The sequence below is a fragment of the Amphibalanus amphitrite genome, unplaced genomic scaffold (assembly GCF_019059575.1).
Source record: "Amphibalanus amphitrite isolate SeventyFive unplaced genomic scaffold, NRLGWU_Aamphi_draft 000055F_arrow, whole genome shotgun sequence".
NCBI classification, from domain to species: Eukaryota; Metazoa; Arthropoda; class Thecostraca; order Balanomorpha; family Balanidae; genus Amphibalanus; species Amphibalanus amphitrite.
This window is the reverse complement of record NW_024881551.1, coordinates 303,200-324,894: the sequence shown is the minus strand read 5'-3', so window position 1 is coordinate 324,894 and position 21,695 is coordinate 303,200. Positions and strand designations below refer to the sequence as shown.

At 53.5% G+C, this 21,695-nt stretch overlaps 2 protein-coding genes across 3 annotated transcripts in view; both read right to left on the bottom strand.

The window, feature by feature from the left end:
* The window catches only part of LOC122378126 (ecdysone-induced protein 74EF-like), a 133,292-nt gene extending 122,917 nt beyond the window's left edge, over window positions 1-10,375 (bottom strand). Inside the window, exon 1 of one of the 2 annotated variants that reach the window (XM_043358839.1) lies at window positions 10,220-10,375. The gene's annotated coding sequence lies outside the window, so the exon portion shown is untranslated. The remainder of the gene's footprint in view (window positions 1-10,219) is intronic. The other variant, XM_043358841.1, reaches the window with a different exon arrangement.
* Window positions 10,376-17,524: 7,149 nt separating this feature from the next.
* On the bottom strand, window positions 17,525-20,728 carry LOC122378108. The gene is made up of 3 exons (XM_043358783.1): window positions 20,662-20,728; window positions 19,889-20,138; window positions 17,525-18,537 (listed from the first exon to the last, which is right to left on the bottom strand). Exons 1-3 carry the CDS (start codon window positions 20,726-20,728, stop codon window positions 17,844-17,846), a joined length of 1,011 nt encoding a protein of 336 aa, XP_043214718.1. The 3' UTR covers window positions 17,525-17,843.
* Between the last annotated feature and the right edge of the window lie 967 nt (window positions 20,729-21,695).

Here is a 21,695-nt window from a genome sequence, read left to right as displayed (position 1 = left end):
ATTGTAGTCTGGCTAATCGCTTCTAAGCTTCAGAAGCAGAACATCCCATGACTGAAACCGGGACGTTACTTCAGCGGTGGGCTGTACCACTGCGCCTGCCTCCGGGGAACTGTTCCAGCGTGTGCGACCGCCTCTCAGCCGGTTCGATATCCGCACCGAGCGTCTGAGTCAGACGGGCTGGGAAAAAACACCGCAAGTCAACAGAGCGCCGGCCCGGCCACAATAACAACAACAACGGCGTCGGGGGAGGCATGAGCGGGTCTCCAGACGCGGCGAGGGTCGAAGACCGAGAGTTCACGGACCACGGTCTGGGCGGACCGTTGGTCTGATACGGACCGCGGTAGAATGGTCCGGACGAGTCAGGACATGGCAGACGGACTAATGCCTTTCGGCTTCAGAAAGATCCGTTCATTGCAAAATAACTCTTCGTGGAGGTCGAATCCAATAGCAGAAATACCTGACCCTAGACACGCCATTCCTCTTTCGCATCTGAGCATGCTTCCAACATCGGGCTCGTTTACTTAAAACATTCATCCCCAATCGCAACTAATGTATGTGTTGGAAACGTTCAATGATTTCCGAAGAAGACAGCAGCACTTTCTGATGCATTGTACCCACGACCGTTCACCTAAAGTTCGCTCACACACAGCCATTTATATCAAACGCTATGCCTCGGTCACTCTAGCTAGTCGTTCCAAGGCGGAATTAACTCGGAAGGGATTAAGAGACTTTTTCCTGAGAACCTTTGCGTTATTTTTTGCAATGAATTTAAATGAAGAGGTCACAGAACTCGACACTCCCTACGCCAGGGAAAGGGCTCCGAGATCTCTTTTCTCCCAGCCAGTGCTCTCACGCTCTGCGACCACTGCACTGTCAGCGGTTCCCACAAGGGAGAGCCACGAGCGAGTGAGTGTGAGCGAGCGAGTGCCCTCGCTGTCTGACCCCTGTTCAGTGATCACCAGCTCAGCTTAACCCGTCACTCTGCACGTGCGACATACACACGCTGGTATACGGTAGCGCGGCAGCCGTCTCGTGCCGAGTGAAATCTCTCCGTGCGGCGTCACGGGTCGTGAGTAAGAGCCCCCGGTCGGTCGGGGTTGGTGACACCGTGCCGGTCCGGTCAGCACGCCGCCCACTCGGCTCAGGTGGGCCGGTAAGCCGCTGACCACTGAACCCGGGCCGAGGATCGCCCGTCCCACAGCCAGCTCAACGGCAGAGTTCATATTTATTTATTTATTTATTTCACATTACAGACATGTCCGTGGAAACACGGCTATTCTATGTCCAAGTCGTTGTGCATATACAAATCGAATGGGATATGACAACAGTCACCGCAATCATTCACACATTCACCCTCATCACGTGTGCTAACTAGGACAGCTAAGTGGCTCGCTCGCGGTCAAACAAATGCTCCCTCAGTGCCGGCTTGAATCGAGCCTGACTAAGAGCGCGCAGGTCCGCCGGCAGCTCGTTGTACCCTGACACCGCAGAGTACAGAAAACGGCGACGTCCGGACTCTGACCTGACAGTGGGGGTCACAAGCATGTCATTGTACCTGGTATCCCGCCCGTGTACACTCTGCCGGGTGACTAGACAGGTGGCGAACTGCTGCGGCTCTGACGTGGCCAGCATTTTGTTCACCAGCACGATGGATTGATACCTGAACAAGCTCTCGGTGTTAAGCCAGCCGAGTTCGTTGATAACATCGCTCACCCGATCATACTTCCTACGGCCTGAGACGACTCGTGCAGCAAACCTAGCCCAAACCATAGCCTTCCGAAGCGGGCATGACACTCGCGTTTTTCATCGACGTAAATCTCAAGGCTATAAATATACCGGCTCGGCCGATCAGATACGTCAGATCCAATGACATGATGCCTGCCGGTTTTCGACACAGGAGTTGGCACTTTGCAGCCGAATAGGTCGGGGATTGTCCACCGAAGGAGGCGTTTGTCTCGTCGGGTAGCTTTTCTCAACATACCGGGGGCGAGTTTTTACAATCCACTGACCTCCATACCTCAAGGAATCTCCAGCAATGGCTGCAAAGTGGCATGAACACATAAACACATGCTACAGATTTCATGACATGAACATTGATGCAGCGCATCTATGGTCGCCGATGACCGGAGCAGTCCAGGCCCCAAAACCCAAACATGACGTCTCCGATGCAGTTCATTTCTCGATATGCCTCATAGTCCACGCCATCGGATGTTGACGCAGTGAAAGTCTGTTGCGGCTGATCCCCCATCCTCCCCTGCAGGCGTCGGATTATTGCAGCAGGAGCCCCCGCCGACCGCAGGTGACCATGAACCTGCAGAAGGGCTGGCTGAAACTGGGAGTCACGGTCATCCAGCCACCAGGGAAAGGACACCGCGCCGGCAGGACCTGGCCGCACTTGAACCCGCCGCTGGAACGCCAGCCTTGAACTTGCCAAGCCAGACGGGAGAGGACATACGTCATATTTCAACAGGCTGTCACGCGAGATTGAGGTGGCTCACCTGTCAAATGGTCGTGTCATTTTTGTGCTTTCAGCGAAATGGAGAAGCTGGGATGACGTTTACGTAAATAATCGGCATAAATTGTTTGACTTCCTGATAATAAAGCAGTGCCGATTACAAGTTTCTGGAATGTCCTCAGGTGATGAAGTTCCTGATTTTGACGCCTGGCACCGAATGGTCAAAACTCTACCTTGAACTTACTTATCGTCATCCCGGATAAGTAAATTATACATTCATTAGCTTATCGACAGCTTTCTCTCTTAGAAAACGCAAAGCATCCGAGAGATTCTCCGTAACTCACGTCAACTTCATGAATTACATAAACTTGAACCACCGCCTGAAAGTGAGACCAGCGCTTGCCGTCAACCAACCGGGCCTGACAGTGACCTCTCTGCGAAGAAAGTGTTCTCATCTGACCCAGAACCGCCGAGAGAGAAACCGTCAGGCTGGCATCGACAACACCGGCGCCGCTCCCGAACCGACCGCGAGGCACCGTGGTGAAACCCACCCGCCGTGCAGCCGCCGCCACTCCAGAGAAACTGCACTCATGCAAAACGCTCCCGGGCCGAGCCAGCCACGGGCCGCCGGGCTCACATGGCGCCGCCGCGAGCTGTGTCACTGGTCGGGTCAGGCCGTAGGAAGTAACAGTCTCATCATGGTCATGACAACATCGCGTTCAAGGCCGCTATTGATGTCACGGCGCTGCGGCGCAGTCTGGCCGTGTTTGTGTCGCGTGAGGCGTCGTCCCCTGCACGGGGATCGCGGCGGTGTAGCGACGAGGCGACACCGTCTTCGACAAGGCTACAAGGTACAAATGCGGCTCGTTGCCAGGCTAACATTTGCCTTCGTCGAATTCGTTGCCGTGCCGTCGGCGGCAGCGGCGGTGGTGATGGCGATTGCGGAAACGGAAAACGCACCATGGGTACGAGGCCTCGCGGTAGCGGGCGGGCGGGAACCGCACTGCCGCGTGACGCTTCAGCCGGGCTCTCATGACGCTCCCCTCGTCCGACATCTCTGACAGACTGCAAACACACCTTGACGAGACGAAACTTTCTCGGCGGGAGGCGGGGGAGTGCCGCGGCCACAAAGCCGTCGGGTCGCGGAAGAAAGGTCCGGGAAACCCGCGGCGTCCGAAGGCTGGCAGAGGGGCACTGTGCCGGGGTCCGGGCGGCGAGGCGCAGCGGCTGCTGGCTGCACAAGGTCGCCGGTTGAACGAACCGGCGCCGGTGCCCCTGAAACTGGCCGGTGTCGGCGCTCGGGGCTGACGCCATCACGGTGGTGTCACCGTCAACGTGTCGCCGCTGACCCCTCTCCCCCCGACACAGGGGTGGGGGATTATGGACCACACTCGGCTGGTGGTTTTGCACTGGCAGTGGACTGTGGAGGCATCTTCAATTTCATGTGTTTAGATCAACTTAATTGGATTATGGCTATTCCACATTTAATAATACAGCTCACAAGTGCTCATGAATATTGAGGCTTACGCTGATTGTAACCATAGGCGGCGGAACGGGGAGGGCACCGGGGCACCGTGCCGCCCCCCCCCCCCTCCTTTGATTTTGGCATTTTAACATTAGCCCTATGGGCGTTGCATGGAAAGAATGGGACCGAAAGTCGGCAGTGCCCCCCCCCCCTTAATTGAAGGTGTTCCGCCGCTACTGATTGTATGTAACATTGAGGAAGTACCCACTCATTCAACTTTTGACCTTGTATGGCCAAAATTTACAGAGGAGGGGGAGCAAACGCCCAAAGTGTTGATGGCTGAGCGTCCCATTCTTTCCATGCAGCATGCCTCAGGCATAATGTTGTAAATCGAGATTTAAAGCGCGACTTTCCGTGTCCCTGCTCAAATAACTAACGTCATTTACACTTATGTACCCATGTTATTGGCTGAATCGATCAACGATTAACGTTTACAATATTACGATCGCTTCTAATCCGGTGCCTTGCTCTCACGCCATCTAGCAGCGTGCCCGACTGCGGACTTAATCGTGCTGTTGGACGATAGTGCAGTCTGGACGATGCAGAATCGGTGCTACATTGAGACCGATATAGATCATTCTTAGACTGGTTCCAGCAAGTAATGTGGCATTGTGGTGTGATTTAATGAGACAGAAGAGCTTAACTACGATCACAACCTGTATAGCATGATTATTACGATAAAAGTTTGCCCGTGTATCCGATTTAATCAGCAAGGTCATAATGATAGTCCGACTCGTCAGTAAGGTGCGGTCGAGCACGCATGTCGCATACCGAGACCAGCCAAAGATTTATGGTGTTCATAAAGCTACGCCTACAGTTCATAAGGACGGGTATCCCGGCTGAAAATGTTTGGCAAGCTCGATACGACCCCAGACCTCCGGACCGCAGCCAGGACTTAGAAGTTCCAGCTTATGTCCTTTTTCATCTTGATTATGCTCACAGTCTGCAGAAGAGCTATCTCTGAACGCTGCTATTTTCGCCAAGCTTTATTAGGAAAGAAGCCATCCACCTGTTCTACGTGCGTTTCTATTTGACCTGGAAGTGGCGGAGCCGGTTAAATCCGGCGGTCGGCGCTGAGTCGCCCAGCCCGTCAGGCGGGCCCGTCTGCCGCAGTGCACTGAATCACACCTGGCTTGCGCCGCGAGTCTTGCTGCAGTGCAGTGCCCGAAACAATCCTCAAAGTGTTGATTTTGGAGCCGACTGCAAGGCGCCGCCGCTGAGTGCACTGCGGCCGGCCGCAGCTGCCCACATTTGGCAGCGTTACACAGTGACGTCATGCAGTGCTGCCATATGACAGATTGGTCAGAGCTCCGATGGGAGACACCTACGCCACTGGACATACAGTCCTTCACCCTCAATTGTGGGATATCATCCGTCCTGCGTGGTTCACTTTTAATGTGGCATTCAGCGCCGTCCATTTGTTTGGCTCACCACAGCTCAACTAGCCGGCCGAGCCGCGGCCTGAGTGCTGAGCAGCTCCCGGTCTGAGCTCCGGCAGCTCACGATCTGTGCTTCTCACCCTTCTTACCCCGCTTACCACTCGGCTGGGTGAGCTGGGCCGGACCTCAGCCGAGCAGCCAGGCTAAAAGGGAGCGCTTTGTCTGATGCGCTGCGGTTCTATAGCTCATGGAGAGACGTGGCAGATGATCGACTTGCCTACTTGAGCTTCAGGATGAATTACACACAACAATAATGATATTTGCATGGTGTGAGCGTGCAGGCTTAAACAAATAAAAAACATTTTATCATGAGTACATTTTTCTTTGTTTTCTTGTCAAGCTGCAAGACATTGCCTTGTTCCCAACACCCTGCTTGTAGACGCATTAAATGTCAAAGTAAACGTGCAAAGGCACTAGGGTAATGGCGTTTGATTTTTGAGGATAGGTACATGAGAAAAACGATTAAATATTTCAATCAGCTGTTCTATTTATATTCGACTTCATGCGAACCACCGCCGCTTTGGTCAGGCTTTGCCCAGCTGTGGGGTGACCCCGAATTCCGGCTGGAACCGGCGCTATCCGATAAGTTGAGGCAATGAGACGATTGGGCATCCGTTGGGCGTTGCTAAAACGTGTTCGGCTTGTTTTATCCGCCCAGCCATGACCAGAAGCCGGTGTGATTTCGGTGAAAGCAAACAGTGCCAGTCAGGTTTTGCGGTATCGAAGTTCCGTACACTGCACTGGCAGGGAAAGATGGCGCATGGTAAGCCTGTTTAGCCGAGAAGCAAGCGGGTACGTGTAAGATCCAAGGAATATAGCCAATTCTCTCAAAACAATCCTCCTTGTAGAAACACGCGACTCAGGAGGGTCGTGACCAGTGATCTTTGACCGTGGGTGACCGGAGCTGACCGCCAGTGACCGAATGACTGGCTCAGCAGAGGCTAGCCTCGGTCGCAGAGACTACATCGATTATATCTTAAGAGAGGTCGCTCGGCCGTTCTTTGACGCCGGGCGAAGCAGCCATTACCTAAGGCAATTCAACTTGAACCGTTTTAATTAGCGTCCACGTCACATGAGCTTGTGCATTCAGCCAGTCGCCAAGCCGGGTAGCAAAATACCCCCTTAATTCCTTTCTCTATTTCTCACCTCTCTTCGCATTTATCCGCTCTTCTCCTCCTCTCTCCCTCTCCATCTCTTACTCTATCCATATTGTTTTTTTTTATGCATATTTGCCTGACCTGGAGAAACATTGACATCATATGCCCTGCCGGAGACTGCCGGATGGCATCTCCTTCCATCTCTGCCGCGGTTTTGCTCGGTGCTCTGCCTACCCCAGTCAAACCTGCACCGGGTCTCCTAAGGTCGCCAACCGGAAACGGGTCCACGTGGGACACACCGACCGACGCTCCTGACACGGTCCGAGCTCTGCACACGCTGCCTCTCTGTCAACTGCTGGCATTGGAGGTCCCAGCCGGGACTGTAGGCCGCCCAGGACAGACCGGGTGCCGTGATCTCGTTGGACTGTTATGTGCAGCGTCTCAGCGGCGTGCCACGGCCGCTGAGCCGGATGAACTCGGCTCAGGACAGCCGGCGCTGAGCGCCGCCGAACACCTGCATAGTGCATACTGAGAGAGACGCTCCGGCGGGCTCTCTGACAGCCTGACGGTCCGACAGTCCGGCCAGCCAATCTACCCTGATAGCTCGACCAGCCAGTCCGGCCAGCCAGTCCGCACTGACAGCCAGACAGTCCGACCAGCCGGTCCGCCCCGGCAGTCCGACCAATCCGTTCCGACAGTCCGACCTGCACCACGCTATTGGAGTATCGGTCTTGCAGCTCGGCCAGCAGATTAAACGGAAAAGCCTTCCTTCGGTCCATCGATTCGTAGCAAATACATACGTCCTTCCACCCGGCCATGGTCTTAGGACATGTCCAATTTTCACGGTGGCGAGCTATTGATCGAAATTCTGATTTTTCTATACAAAATAGAAATTCGAAAAATTTAATTACCCATACTTGTTCTCCAAATTGCTCCCTCCGTGTCCTGATCACGGACGTGTCCCCACGGATCCACCCTCTCAGATCGGCTCCCGGATGCCTGTGCCGGCCGGAAGCCGCGTCGAGTGGCCACAGCCGGCGGCGGCGGCAGAGGAGTTGCGACACGTGTTGTCGACCGTCCCTGGTGGCGGCGCGGTGGCGCGTGCTGCGAATGGCCGCACCCGGAGTCGAGCCGCCCTGCGCCACGGCGTTGCCAACGCAAACCAAACTAGTCCGGCTCACGACGCGCCGAATCCCACCGGTCAAGGCCAGATGTGCACGGCGACAACGAGCTGGTTGGTACGCTGAGCGGGAAAACCGCCCGGGGTAGGGTACCGACGTGTCAAAATATAACGGATAAATGTGAACCTCAGGAATGTAGGGTCGTCTTTGTTATAAATATGGTAAGTGACCCAGTTTATTAAATCAGTTCACTCGTAACATAGAGTACAATGGCTGGTTTGCCCAAGGGCACAGCCGACACGTGTGGGGTACGGGATCGGGCCGGGCCATGGACAGGGTTGAGGGGGAGGGGCTGATACCAGTGGAGACTTCAGGCCACGATTCGCGACGCTCCAGCAGTGCCGGCAGAACTCTGACCGTGAGCCAGTCATGAAGCGCTTATGATCAGCCAACAAGGTAGCGTATCGGAGCGGCGCGTCGCTGTCGCGTCAGAGACGCCATCGATGGTCCACCGGGGCAAGGTGTTTGACTCGGGATGGGACTCCGGGTCCAGGAGGGAAGGGGGTGTTTGGTGTGAGTGTTACCCCGAACGCTGATGTCACCGATGATTCTAAGGTGAATATCTCGACATAATGAGTCTGAATTCGCAAACCAAGAATCAGGTAGACATCAACAACACACCCGACACAGCCAGATAAAACCTCCATGGACCAAATTACCGGTAAACGTACCTAAGCCCAGCTCTACATCTTGTAATCATACATCCTCAGTCAGGAATGTACAAATGAGTTTTTCACTCAAGGTAGACGGTAGAGATCGGGAAACCCCACCGGTAAGGGCTTATCCTGTTAAGGAAACTTGTCTTTGAAAACAGTACCCATCTACATTAATTGCTCTCGATTCGTCGGGGCTCTTTTGCCTCTTGGTTTAATGGCATTGTAGCATTGTGCGTTTTTGCTTCGGGTTACATTTGTTATTTAAATGTTCTTTTCTCTGCTGAATTTCTTTTATGTTCAATTGCCTGTGATATTCATTGCCGGAATATAATGCCGTATATATGGCACTCACATCAATACTCAACATCATTATCGGATCATATCATAATATATGAAAGGCCAGCTCTCAGGCTTCGTTACAAACGTTATTTTTAACATAACGTCGTCTCCCACCGCATGACAATAAATAAATTATTTATTGCCATCGTGCCCCGGAAGTCCCGAGGCTCGATACGCCATGGCTTACCAAATAGGAAACAACTGGTGAATAACGCGTCGCGGTAAAATATGCCAATTAGCAGCTAATTAAACGCCTTGCACCCTATTTTCATGATTAATGCGAGTCTCCTTAGCGCCAAAGGCCAATGTCCCAAGTTTCTGGCATTATCAATAACCATGCCTAAGCTGCAAAAGAAGATGTTCATAAGATCATGTCCCTCATAATATTGTTGCATTTAGTTATCTATAACCACGTACAGCGTTATCGTTCTTCGTCTAGAAAACCACGTCGCTCATCACTTTTTCTTCCGCCTATAGGACCATGCCGTTCTCATTTCCAGCGTCATCGCTTCTCATCGGCTGCACCACCGCTCGGCGCTCTCATTGTGAAGTGAATTCACTTTTGCCTGTATCGCCATTGCCAGGTTCTAGACCTCTCCCGGAACCCCTTCGCTTCTTCAGTCGTTTCCATGCTGCATCTACAGTCGCTCGCCGCCCTCGCTACTGCGCTGCCCATGCGCCTGGTGATACTTCTCTACGCTCCAGCCGGCGCGGCCCTGCGGTCACGCGTTACTTTGGGCTCCTGTTGACCCTTCGAAAATCGAATGCTACACCATGCACGTATTACGTCGTATCCTACAGCTCGAGTACGACAGTGATTTATCATTTAGCGGTCAGGAATGCCCGACAAGACACCTCAAAAGAAAACACGGAAGTCGTGGTGTCACGAGTCGTCCAGTCCGCCGCGTATCACGTCATCAAAGGTCATTACCAGCACGGACCGGCGTCCACCGAGCGCGCTCGAAGCCTGCAGTGAAGCCAGACGCAGCGCTGCAACGCCGGCCGGCCGCGGCTGGCTCACATCATCAGAGTAGCCAGAAGCCCAGTTCGAAAACCATCACTTCCTGGAACGCGCCAAGGCTGCACATGCGGAAAAACACGGCGAGTTACGATAGTGGCTCATTACTGACACGCTGGCGCACGATCCTCGCAGGACGTGTACTCGTCTACCTCAGAGCGAGCAGCTCGCGTCCTGTGTCCTCCCACCCTCCCCGGGGGCGGGGCGGCAGCTGTGGGGGCGTGTCCCACCCGCGTCCCGTCACTGTCCCGCCCGTGTGCCGCCCCTGCTCGGCAGGACCTGCGGCAGTGACTCCCCGACACCGCTGCTAGGCGCAGCAGTGGTCCCGTCCCGCCCTGCGTCTGCACTGGCCTGCTCCCGGCGCCGGCCGCCGTCGGACAGCAGACGGCGCCATCGACCCCGGGCGGACTCGCGCCGACCTGACTGCCACGGCGGCTGCCGGCTCACCTGGGCCGGCCGCACGGCGACGGGGTCATTGACTCAGGCCGCGCACTGACTCGGCCGCTCACCTGCGGGAGACTCCGGCCGGGACGACTCACTCGGACGGCTGAGACTCGATCGGGACAGCTCGCTCACCGCGCCGTACACTGATATCTCTCACAGGACCGGGCCGCACCGAGACACTCCGCACCACCACCTCGTACCTCTCCGACGCCGCATGGACTGACGACCGCCGCGCCGGCCGCGCCGCCGCCGCCGCTGCCACGGCAGGCCGCAGACCGGCGGTGACGTCACACCCCGGTCGGTCCGTGTGACGTCACATACAGCGCCGGGCGGCGGCGGCGGTACACGGGTGAGACCTGTACGGCTGAGTGGTCGCTGGAGCTGCCATGCACCCTCTCCCCTGTGCTGACACGGGCCGTGTCGCGCTGACCCGACTCTCCCGAGGGTGTTGGCCCGGTCACGGGTGCCCTGTGACGTCACCGGTCGGGCGAAGGAGTCGTTCACCCCCGGGCTGAGTCGATAGTGGGCCTGCGGCTGCCAAAACTGGGCGGCAGCCGCGGCACAGAGCTGATCCACTGACAGGACCGGCCCACGCCGGACGGGCTGAGAGCTGAGGGCGGGGTGAGCTGAGGCAGGTGCTGAGCTGGGGCACGTGGTGAGAGATGGGACTCGTGCTGGGCTGAGGAAGTTGCCGGAGCAGTTGCCGGTGCCGGAGAGCTAACACAGCCCTGTGTTAGCTGATGCCGGTGCCGGGCGCGCTGAACTGAGGAGAGTGCTGGGTGTGCTGAGAACTGAGAGCTGAGGCTGGTCTGGCGGCAGCAGGCTGAGAGGCACAGGACGAACTCAGAATGCACTGAGGTCGGCAGGCAAAGACGGTCAGCAGTCAGCACTCAGCCCAACCGGACCGGGCCGAGAGTGACAGCCCCGACAGACAGAATCTGACGGCCGTCGGTCCGTACGGACAGACAGAAGCTGACGGCCGTCGGTCCGTACGGACGGACATAATCTGACGGCCTCCATCCTTGCCCAGTGCACTGGCTGTCGGCTGCCTTGTCTTCGCCAGCTGCACTTGGTTGGTGGAATAAGAGACATTCACATATCCTTACCCTTCCTCTTCATTCGAAGACCCATCCTATCCTCAACCTTGATCTCAGAACCCTGCCTCGGACTGACATCCCCTCTCAGGCGACCGGCGAGCACAGATCCATTGGGAGCAGTCCTAAGTGGCGCCACTCTTTGAATGGCTGGATGGTCCGTCCCGCCGGGTCACACTATAGACTCGAGGACGGACTAACCGGTTCGCTGCGGTAGATAGGCCGTGGTTATTACATAGTCACCGTGGCTATTACGTAGTAGACTGTCGCAGGAGCCGTTAACTATTATTTAAAAATGGTTCAATGTTCATTATTTTACTATACGACCTTCCACAGGGCATGGTCGGGATGACATTTTTAAATAAAAACCAACAATGGCCTATTGGCCACCCTGCGGTATCAGATGGTCGTGATGACCGTGACGCTAACCGTGATGTTCGTGACTGCCTATACCCTGACAGCAAGTAAGCGCACCATACGGTGGCCTCACTTGACGGTGTATTTGAACTGAACGCCAAGACCGGCGGGGCCGTGGGGGACAATGGCTGGCTCGCGGAGGTGGGGTCAACTTCGTGCCAGCGGCAACTTTATCTTTCCGAGCGTCCCCGGCCTAAGTGAGGGCGCTAAGAGTAGGATGCCGACCGTCTTCCGGGTTAGTGAGAAGCTAAAGTCCGGTAACCGCCTCGGGTAGCAACCTTGTCCAAAAAAGTTTCAAATTGACGACATCGCCCCGTACTTATGGCGGTTTGGCACTCCCATAACACGTGACGTTCTGCACAAACCATTGGCAAATGGCGGTTTCCTATTGTTTTTTATTTATTTATAGAATAGACATAAATCTCAAAGAAGATATCAGATCACGACAAACGTTCAACGGCAGGCAATCTGTAACATCCCATATTCAATGTCAGTGTAATCACTGCTTTTGTCAGAAGTGTGTGTCCGGCTAGCGACGTCGAAGGGACACCACACCGTGTCACCGTGTCATATACTTTCTTAGCACATTGGCGCTGATTTTGTATGGTTGTCAGATGCCGCAAAAACGTTCAAAACTGATTTCTGTGTCTTTCGTATGTTCCTAATTATGCATACAGTACCTACTTTCTTTTATTCCGTAGGATATCCAAGGCAAGCAGGATTCGAATCTTAACCAACCATTTTAATGTTTAACTGTAGGTATAAAACCGAATATGCGTCGTGTATACGTATTTCACAGCCTGAATTTCAGTAACCTAAAACAATTTCTCTATTGCTGTTCCCTGATGTTTTCTTCACGTAAGGCTGTCCAGTTCCATCCACTTGTCTCTGAGGTCCGTCGGGCAGACGTCCCTCAGCAGCGTCCCAGTCTTCTCCGCGTCCTCCCAGGCCATGTTGTGTGGTATCACCCGGTGCTGCTCCATGCCCAGCAGCGTCAGCAGCAGCCGCGGCCGCCGCACGTACAGTCCACACAGCTGCTGGGCGGTCAGCAGCCGGAGGGGCCGGATCAGTTCGTCCGGCAGGTCCGCCACCCGCGCCTCCGGCGGCAGCCGGGACTGGACCTCCAGCGCCGCCTCCAGCTGGGGCAGGTACGGCACCGCCTGCTGTCGGATGCCCTCCTGGAAGAACCAGGTCAGCTCCAGTTCCCAGAACTCCCCTCCGTCGGCGCAGAGGACATGGTGGAACGGAAACATCGCTCCGGCGCTCGCCGGCAGGCTGGTGATGGCGTGGATCAGGTGCGCGCTGCCGTCGGGCAGAGGTCGCCGAGTCACAGACACCAGGTGGAGCTGAGCTGCCAGTGGGAGGCGAGAGACTCCCAGGTAATGCTCCAGCAGCGCCGCCTCGCGGTAGTGCTCATAGGCGGCCCGGTGCAGACGATCGGCGCAGAACTTTGAGAAGCTGGCGCAGGATATCGCCAGGTAATCCACATCGGCGAGAGTGGAGAAGATGTTCGGGTTTTGACCAGGTGTCACACTGATGCCGAGCACTGCTTGGTGAATGTAGAGGTTCAGTACCGGGACCAACATACTGCGCATGTTTCTAAGCGATTCGGCCATTTCAGCTCGCTCCTCAGCATTCAGCGATCCCAGAAGGTTTATCTCCGTCCAGAAGTAGCAGGGAAGCACGCCCTTCTCCACACATGTTTGCACAAAGTCGAGGACGACCATGGTGTGATGGAGCAGGCTCCTTAACTCCTTCCTTTCTTCAGCTATCCACAACACACCTGTTTTGAGATGGTAGCTCTTCAGTTGCGGAACCCTTTTACCCAGAAGATTCTTGCCGATTTTGAGTGTGACGAGACACTCGCGATGTTGTGCCTCCAGCATCCGCATCAGCATGTACTCCTGCTGCGAGAAGGAATAGCGCCACTGGTGCTCTGCGGAGGGACTGCGCTTGAAGCCGGCCGCCACCATGTACAGTTTGGTGGCGGTGAGGCGCTGCACCATGGACCGGTTCACACAGCCCGTGAACTGCTGGCGGCTCCGGTACGCCTCCAGAGCTCCATCGGGCCACGCCACTCCCGGGATCGAGAGCACCAGGTCCAGATCGTAGGCAAACGAGCGATCCTTCTCTCGCGCCACGGACGTGAACGCAGGGCCGGAGCGAACGGTGCTCCTCAGACCGGCCGAGCCGCTGCGCAGTCCGAGGTACAGGGAAGAAGCTGAGAACGGACAGCGACCGGGCAGGGTGCAGCGCGGGCTCTTCGGGTAGTTGAGCATCACGTAGCCAGTTGAGGCCAGCGGGTTTCCGCAGTTGCAGAGCGAGGCTATCTGGAGCTGCGAGATGAGCGCGCCGGGACCGAGCTCCAGCATCAGGTCGGTGTCCGAAGCCTGGTTCACCTCCCAGGCGGCGGGTGTCAGGCCGAGTGTGCGGAAGCCGACGCCTTCCCTGCTGCTGCCGGAGGCGACGACGCCCTCCACCACTGCAGCGCCTGCCTCTGTGGAGCAGGCGCAGACATCGGGCGCCACCCTGAGCTCTCTGCCCACCAGGGGCTTCATGTGCACGAGCTCGTCCACCTGCCACAGGTGCCGCCACCTGTCGTCGGTGTGGCGCGCCCTCTGCAGCGACTCGTCCAGCCTCAGAGCGGCCTCCATCTCCGTCAGCGCCGTCTCACCGGACACCGACCACACAGATAGCTCAGCGCGGAGCTGGGCGCAGCTCAGACCGGGATACAGCCGGCTCACGAGCCCGGGCGGATCGCCGCACCACGCCAGAGCGACCATCTCGTCAAAACGCACCCGGTGGCCGCGCGGCAGCTCACCGCGAGCTGTGTCCGTGAAACGCTCCAGGGCGCCCGGGCTGAGCTGCGACAGCCTGGCCTCCATGTCGGTGAGGATCTTGAACATGTCGTCCGCGCCGCCTCCGCCGGCTCGCCTCCGGCTGATCACCATGCGCAGGAAGTCCTCCGGCATTCCAGCCAGCATGGCCCCGAACTCGCGGCCCAGCTGGGTGGCTCGATCAGTCGGCGCTGCCTCAGCCATGACGCAGATAAAACCAACACTGCACCACTCGCTCACACCTGCACAACACTGAGATTGTTGTCTAATTCAAGCTCCCAGGATATCACTTGCTTCGCCATCGGCCGTTTACACTGAACAGAGACCCTATACCCCAGTCCAGCCGCCGGAACCGGTCACTGGTCAGCCGAGCGCTGCTCACTGGGTGCTGCGGAGTGATGGGCGCAGCCAGCGAGGGTTAGGGTGGGGGACAAACAAGGTCGAATCAAACTATAGCATGGAACGAAAGAAGAGCTGATGACATATTTGAAGATATTTTTATTTCAGTTATTTTCTATTTACCAAATAATTTAACATTGGGTGGAGAAGGGTTGCAAAACCTCAGAGTTGACATAAACACGTTACGCCTCTGCGCTATCTCCAACGGACGGCTCTGCAGAGCTTTTGGAACACTAGCGCCTCTACAGGCGTACTATCTAAGCTCTAGTTGAGAAAAGTTACCACAGTTAACGCTGGGTTTTTCTCAGGCGGCACCAGGCATCTGGGATTGCTCAGTTTTACTCCTTTTTATCCTTACAGTTATAGCTGCTTTATCAATGAAAACAGAAAAGCAGACTATCAAATATCCATTAGATGGCTGACAGGACATTAATGGGAATAGTTCACTTTCACGAAATTAGTTTTTTTTTGCAATGGATTTATGATTTTTTATGCTCAAAATGATCAGCAAGGAAAATAAAACTTTTATAAAACAAATTATTTTCTATACTTTAGTATAGTACCTAAGAGCTATTCAGTTTTAAAAGAAGGAAATAACCCCTGCAAGGCACGCATTCCTCAGCAAGGCACCTTTTTCGGGACGAGATATGGAATAGCTTTGCTTAGTTGGGCCGTAAAAGCTGTGTGATCTGTGCTTGTCTGATTTTCATGCTTATTTTGCTGGCACGCTAAAAATGCGTCGTAAGATCAGGAGGCCAACACGCTGGCCAAGGAGTTCCCCAACACCTGTGTTATCTCCGCGGAGGCTGAGTAACCTGGATGTCTCAATGAATTCGGAGAAAATAGTACGCAACACCGTACCATTATTTAGCGTTCGGAGAAGGATAGGTCGTTCAAATGTCGAAAAAGTGGGCATATGGGGTGTTCATTGTTTTCTTATTTCGTGGTGTCAGGTTCATTGCCCATTTGTCAAGGCCTGGTTACACTACGTGTTTCTGCGTTCGTTTTTTTGCGAGTTTGCGTGTTTTACGTACCTTATATCGTCCTAAAAAAGTTATAATTAATATAACTTTCATAATAGGTACTAATAAAGTCTAACTACTTATCTAACTACTTAGTTAGATATAAAAGTTAATATAACTCTTATATGAACTAAAAGTTACTATAAAAACATATCACAGAAACGTAATATCGTTTTTGCTAGAACGATATTACGCAAAACACGCAAACTCTAAACTAAAAAACGCACGCACAGGAAGCATAGTGTAGCCAGGCCTTTAGTGTTTCATCGCATTTGTCCTATTCACCTGTGATGTTTTACTATTATATAATATACCTAATGTCATTCGGCATTATTGAACATGTTTAAATACAATCAACTCATTTTAGCTGCTTTTTGAACAAAATATCAGAACTCGGAATTAAGTTTCGTGAAAGTTTCAAGTAATTAACCCTCGCCGGACCTACTGGTTTTCTACATACGCGCCGGCCGAGGGGGGGGGGAGCGGGTACGACCCCCCTCGCCGTTTCGCCCCTGGTGGAGCTAGCGAGTCGCGAAAAAATGAGCGTGTGCGCCGTTACGAGACGCAGAGATTGGTACCCGAGTTTAAGGTCCTAGGTCAACCGGTGACCTCTGAGGTCAGGTCAAGTGCCCCAAGGTACGGTTCAGTTTTTGGTGAATAACTTCGCAAAAATCGGCCGCAGAGCGCCGATTTTGGCAGTATCGTGTTCGCCTCGCTCAGGCGCGTCGAATGATATACTTTTTGTTTGGGTCAGGTCAACTTAGGGTGTTGACCTCATGTCACGGTCAGGTCAGCACCCCCAGGTTACGAAGTTGGTCGAAAGAGGTCATGTCGCATATCATTCGATTCAGCTCGTCTTCCTGAGTCCATTGGTGGCTTTCGCGACTCGCTAGCTCAATTTGATCGGGAGTTATTGACGAAAAACTAATATGACCTTGATGACGTCATAGATGACGTCACGCAAGGTCAACATTGCAAAAGTGACGCATCTCACCTTGCAAGGAGTGCATCAAATCACGATTCTGTGTGCTTGAGATAGTTGGAGATCGCTCCCGGCGCCAGAATAGCAGCTTTCATTTTTCCCCATTGACTTATAATGGTGAGGTCACGAAAATGACCTGACCTCATATGAACTTTAGGAAAAATCCGAGATATACAAGTTGTGAGACTCGTAATGGATACTAGATCCTGCAAGTTTCATTTCCCTGTGAAAGCTCCTCTGGCAGTGAGGGCGTTGCGAAGTTGCGACATCTGAAGACCGTGCAGAGGTTCACTTATGACGTCATAGGTCAGTGACTTGACCTGACCTGAAAATGCAGTTGATGTCAAAAGATCCGGCTTCAATCAAAGGTCAGGTATGTCAAGTTTCAGCTCTCTATCGCCAGCGTGTTCGGAGCTATTGCGAAAAAAACTATGTTTTTTTCGCGGCCGGCACCCGCCCCGGCCGAGGGGGGTGCCGCCCCCGCCCTCGGCCGGCGAGGGTTAAACATTGTACCTATGTATCCAGTTACTATAAGAAAGATCCATTCGCCATACTACGGGTAAGCAGGAGCACGATTCCGTAGAACGCTACAAAACCAATAATTTCAAACCACTGCACTGAAAGCTGTTGACTTTATTTGCATTGGTTGGACAATGGACAGTGGACACTGCAGGTATAGGTAAAACTTTTTTGCACGACATGGTCTTTGATAAATGTAGCAATGGTCACACAGTCGAAGACAAGATGCTGTGCTGGGTTATAAGATATGTTAATGTTTTTCTAATCTCTTGTGATCTTCCGATTGATAGGTCAGTCATTTCCACATAAAAAGTGTTTCAGTCAGGTGCAAGAATTGGCGCCGTTGACGTTAACCTCCGTTGCCGAGGTTTGACGTCAATTGCCGAGGGTGACGTCAATGGCGTCGGCGTGGGGTTACATTAAAAGCTGAGGGTGACGTCGCAGTTGTCGGGGTGCTGCGCGCCCACCTGGTTGGCCTCCTGATGGACGCAGCTGATGACGCCCCTGTCGGCCCAGCACTGGACGAACTCCTCGGCAGTGAGCCGGTTGTAGCCGCCCGGGCCGGCCTTGGTCTGGGTGCGTATGCAGCCCTCCACCGCCTCTCGGAACTTGGCGCCCTCTCCGTAGGTGATGGCCAGCTTCACGGCCTGCAGATCGATCGTGCCGTCGGCGCCGATAAACTTCTGGAACAGGCACACGAGGCGAGCGATCTCAGCCTGGTACAGCTGGTGCGGCTCGTGGCCCGCGTAGAGGCCCTTTCCGCACTCCTGCAGCGTTCGCCCGGTGATGTGCTCCAGGACTCCTTTGAGCGTATTGGGGCTGAGCGGGCAGTATCCGGAGAGGAAGCGGGCCCTGCGCAGCGCTCCCTCCTCGTCCAGGGCCCCCCGCTGCTCCTGCTGGAGGTCACAATCGGCGAACAGGCTCCACTTGAGGCAGAGGTAGGTGTACACAGTCAGCTGGCGTGTCGTCAGGCCGTCAGAGGCGTACTCCAGGCACTTATGCACGATCCGCGTGGTCTTGGCGGTCCAGGCGGGGTCCCGCGAGTAGCGGTTGATGCCGGCCACCACGCGGGCAGTGTCGAGCACAGTAGCGTCAGCGTTCAGAATTCCGCGTCTGGGGAAATGGCACAGACTCGGTCACGAATAAATAATTTCACGCTCTCCAGTGTCATGATCAGTACCTACGAATTTCCTTTGACGGAAAGATAAATCCATGCAGATTTGCCCTTGAACGTATCCGCGCAATGGATATTAACCCGCGCATGACTGGGGTATTTTCAATAATGCGAGTGACTGAGGGGAGGGGGCTGCCTCCCTCCTATCTCTGAAACTACTTGGCCGACTGACAAACTTCAAACGGCGTCTGATGGCCCTGGAAAAACTGTCGAGCGAAACCTAATTTCATTGACTCGAGGTCACCGATGACGTCATAGTTCAGGTCAAAGTAAAAATTATCAATATTAGCCGTTTTCACGACGGCCATCTGGTACACATTTGGTGCACATCTGTTGCAGATTAGGTGCAGATTTGGTCAAACTAGGTTCAGTGTGTCTCTAAGTAGCTATCAGCTAGGGTTGTACTAATTGCTTATATGCCTGCATTGTTATATTATCAGAGAGCATCTTCGATTAAAACACTGAAATAAATTCATAAAATGAAGTTATTTGCTGTAAAGAGATTAGGTGCAGATTTGGTCAAATTAGGTGCATTCGCCGGCCAGCCCGTCGTGAAAACGGCTATTTTGACTTGTTAACACTTTAGGCTCTGGCCGCCGGTCCAAACGCTCGATCAGGTTCATTCTTGGTTTGTCCATTGGTTTATACATGCCTAAGATACCGTGAGGGTACCAAACCTGTATTCCATTTTTTTTCAGGTCAAGGCCAGGTCATCCTAGGTACCGGCATATATCTTCTAAGTCTACTTATGCAAAGAAATTGGATTTATCTTAAAAACTGAGCTCTTGAGAGCGATTTCCGTGGTTCAATGTTTTGCATCAAAATCGGCTGACATAACGTCACTATGACGTCATTTTCGGCCGACCGATAATATCTAGAAAGTTTTTATGTAGACACAAGGTGTCAAATTGGTGTCGCTGAAGGCTGGTACAGCAAGTTTCGTGTTGATACATCAAGCGGCTTAGAAGAGATTAGATAAAAACCGGAAGGGGCTCTGTAAAGACCCTACCCCTAGTCATGCGCGATTAATTTACCCGGCTTTTATTTTTCTGATATAGGTAAATTGAATAATCTTTTCATTATCGCTGATTGGTCAAATGCACCTCAAGAAGAATAAGAATGACAAAAAGCTGCAAGAAATGTTATCACAATGCCTAGTGTCCCATGAAAGTCGTCTGGTCTGACTGATAAAGAACACAGACCACTCCCGCTCCCCCCCCCCCCGCTACCACAGCAGTCGACAGGCCCTCCACAACCTGAGGACGCTGCTGTGTCCCTGAGGTCGCTCACTCTCTGGTCAGACAGTTGTAGAAGCTTCCCAGCGAGGAAGCGCCCGCACACTCGGGCGGCTGGACCGGGGCGGTGGCTCTGGCCTCGCAGGCGCTCGCCAGCTGGCTGATGGTTGAGTTGTCAAAGTCGGCCGGCAGACAGAAGCGCGCTCCCAGCACGTCGAACGTCTGCTGGAACAGGTTGGCATCGAACACCGTCCCCGAGCCTGACGGTCGGACGGACGCCGCGGGGTTACAGTGGGTCGGGGCTTCTGACAGTGCAGTGGTCTGCAGGTCACAGAGTACCAGTGGGCTCGAGTCGCTGAGGGCTCACTGTTCTGGAGTCACACAGTGCTCAGTGGGCAGGAGTTACAGAGCGAAAACATGCCGGAATGGAACAGGCCACCCAGCAGCCCCACTACCGGTCACCCCAATGCACGTAACCCTGTGGCCTGTTCGTTTATAAGGTTATACGTGAATGTGGCATGAATGAAGGCATGAAGCATGAACCTAGCGTGAAGGTGGCCGTCCAGCCTGGCTCACCGGGCTAGAGGCTTAGAGGAGAAGGATTTGACTCTCCTGAGGATGAAAAATAGTATTATTTAATTAATTAATTTTGGTCAATCTTCTTCGGGCATAGTTCATGTTGATTTAAGGTGTCATGTCAGTACACTCAAGTTCAAATGAATACGTAACCCATATACATATTTCCTAACTAGCGAAAAGACGTGCCATTTGGCTATCGCCTATCCGTAACTGTTGCACACAATTCTACCTTTCAAAGCCGAAACTCACCGTAAGCAATCTGAAGCAGCAGTGCTGCGAGAGGGACCCCGAGGACTAGTCTGCTCGGTGGTGTCATGCTGCCGCTACTGTCACTGTCAGTCAAGTGTCAACGACGAAAGTAGATACTGCTCTGGGCCGTGGCTGAGGCGTGCGGCTTTTATTCTCCAGTTGTCTCTTTTCCTCTCTTCTATCGGTTACCAGGTGCGGATTAGCACCTGACTTGCAGATTGTTGATTACTGTTACTTGGTGAGTAAGAGGATGCGATAACGGAGACATTTCTTAGCATTGTTTCTAGATATATCTTGTTAAGTAGGGTCCAGAGGGTGCATTTCCTCCCATGATCACGAAGAAATATAACCCTCGCCGGATCTATGCATTGGTTTTCTACATAGCGTCAAGGGCGGATCTAGGGGAACGTTTGGGGGGGGGGGGTCACAAGTCGGCCGACATGCCGGGTCTGAATGATGAATTCTGACGACCGGGGGGGGGGGGGGGAGTAGGGAGCGAGTATGTCTAGATCAAATGACATTTGATCTTCGTCGTTTCTAAGATGAAGTTTTATCGTTGTAAGTCACTCGGCTAAGTAGTTTTAGTTAGTGAAGGCCACAGGGGAGTCGCCACGGATTTTTTACTGGGGGAAGGATCGACCAACTTAAAAACCCAGAAGTAGATAGGTATAGTTATCTCACTTTTAGCCTAATGCATTCTCAGCTCAAGCTACGGAACTGCTATTCCAGTTCAAAACCCCATGTTAAAAAGTGAACTATTTCTGAACGTCTCTGAACATACCATCGCGCAAACGCCCATTCAGATTCTCTCGATGCCGCCTCCGAATGGCGCAAATGGTGCCTGTCCGTCTAAATATCAGGAAAAGGAAAAGGGTTTTGCTCGCTGAATAGCTGCCACTTCCATGAAGGCCGATTTGGGTGATTTCGCCTATTTCTTAGTGTCGCGGCTGAAACCGATAACATACCTTAAAACCATGAGTGGATGTCTAATGTAAATTACATGAGATGATAATTACGTATAATTTCATGTAAAA

What these genes read in the sequence shown, in the direction of transcription:
- LOC122378108 (XM_043358783.1), bottom strand. Translation starts at nt 20,728, where the DNA reads ATGACACCACCGAGCAGACTAGTCCTCGGGGTCCCTCTCGCAGCACTG. An exon ending in GCTGCTTCAGATTGCTTACG is followed by an intron (nt 20,139 to 20,661) that starts GTGAGTTTCGGC and finishes CTGCACTGTCAG; the next exon opens with AAGCCCCGACCCACTGTAAC. An exon ending in TACAACTGTCTGACCAGAGA is followed by an intron (nt 18,538 to 19,888) that starts GTGAGCGACCTC and finishes CCATTTCCCCAG; the next exon opens with ACGCGGAATTCTGAACGCTG.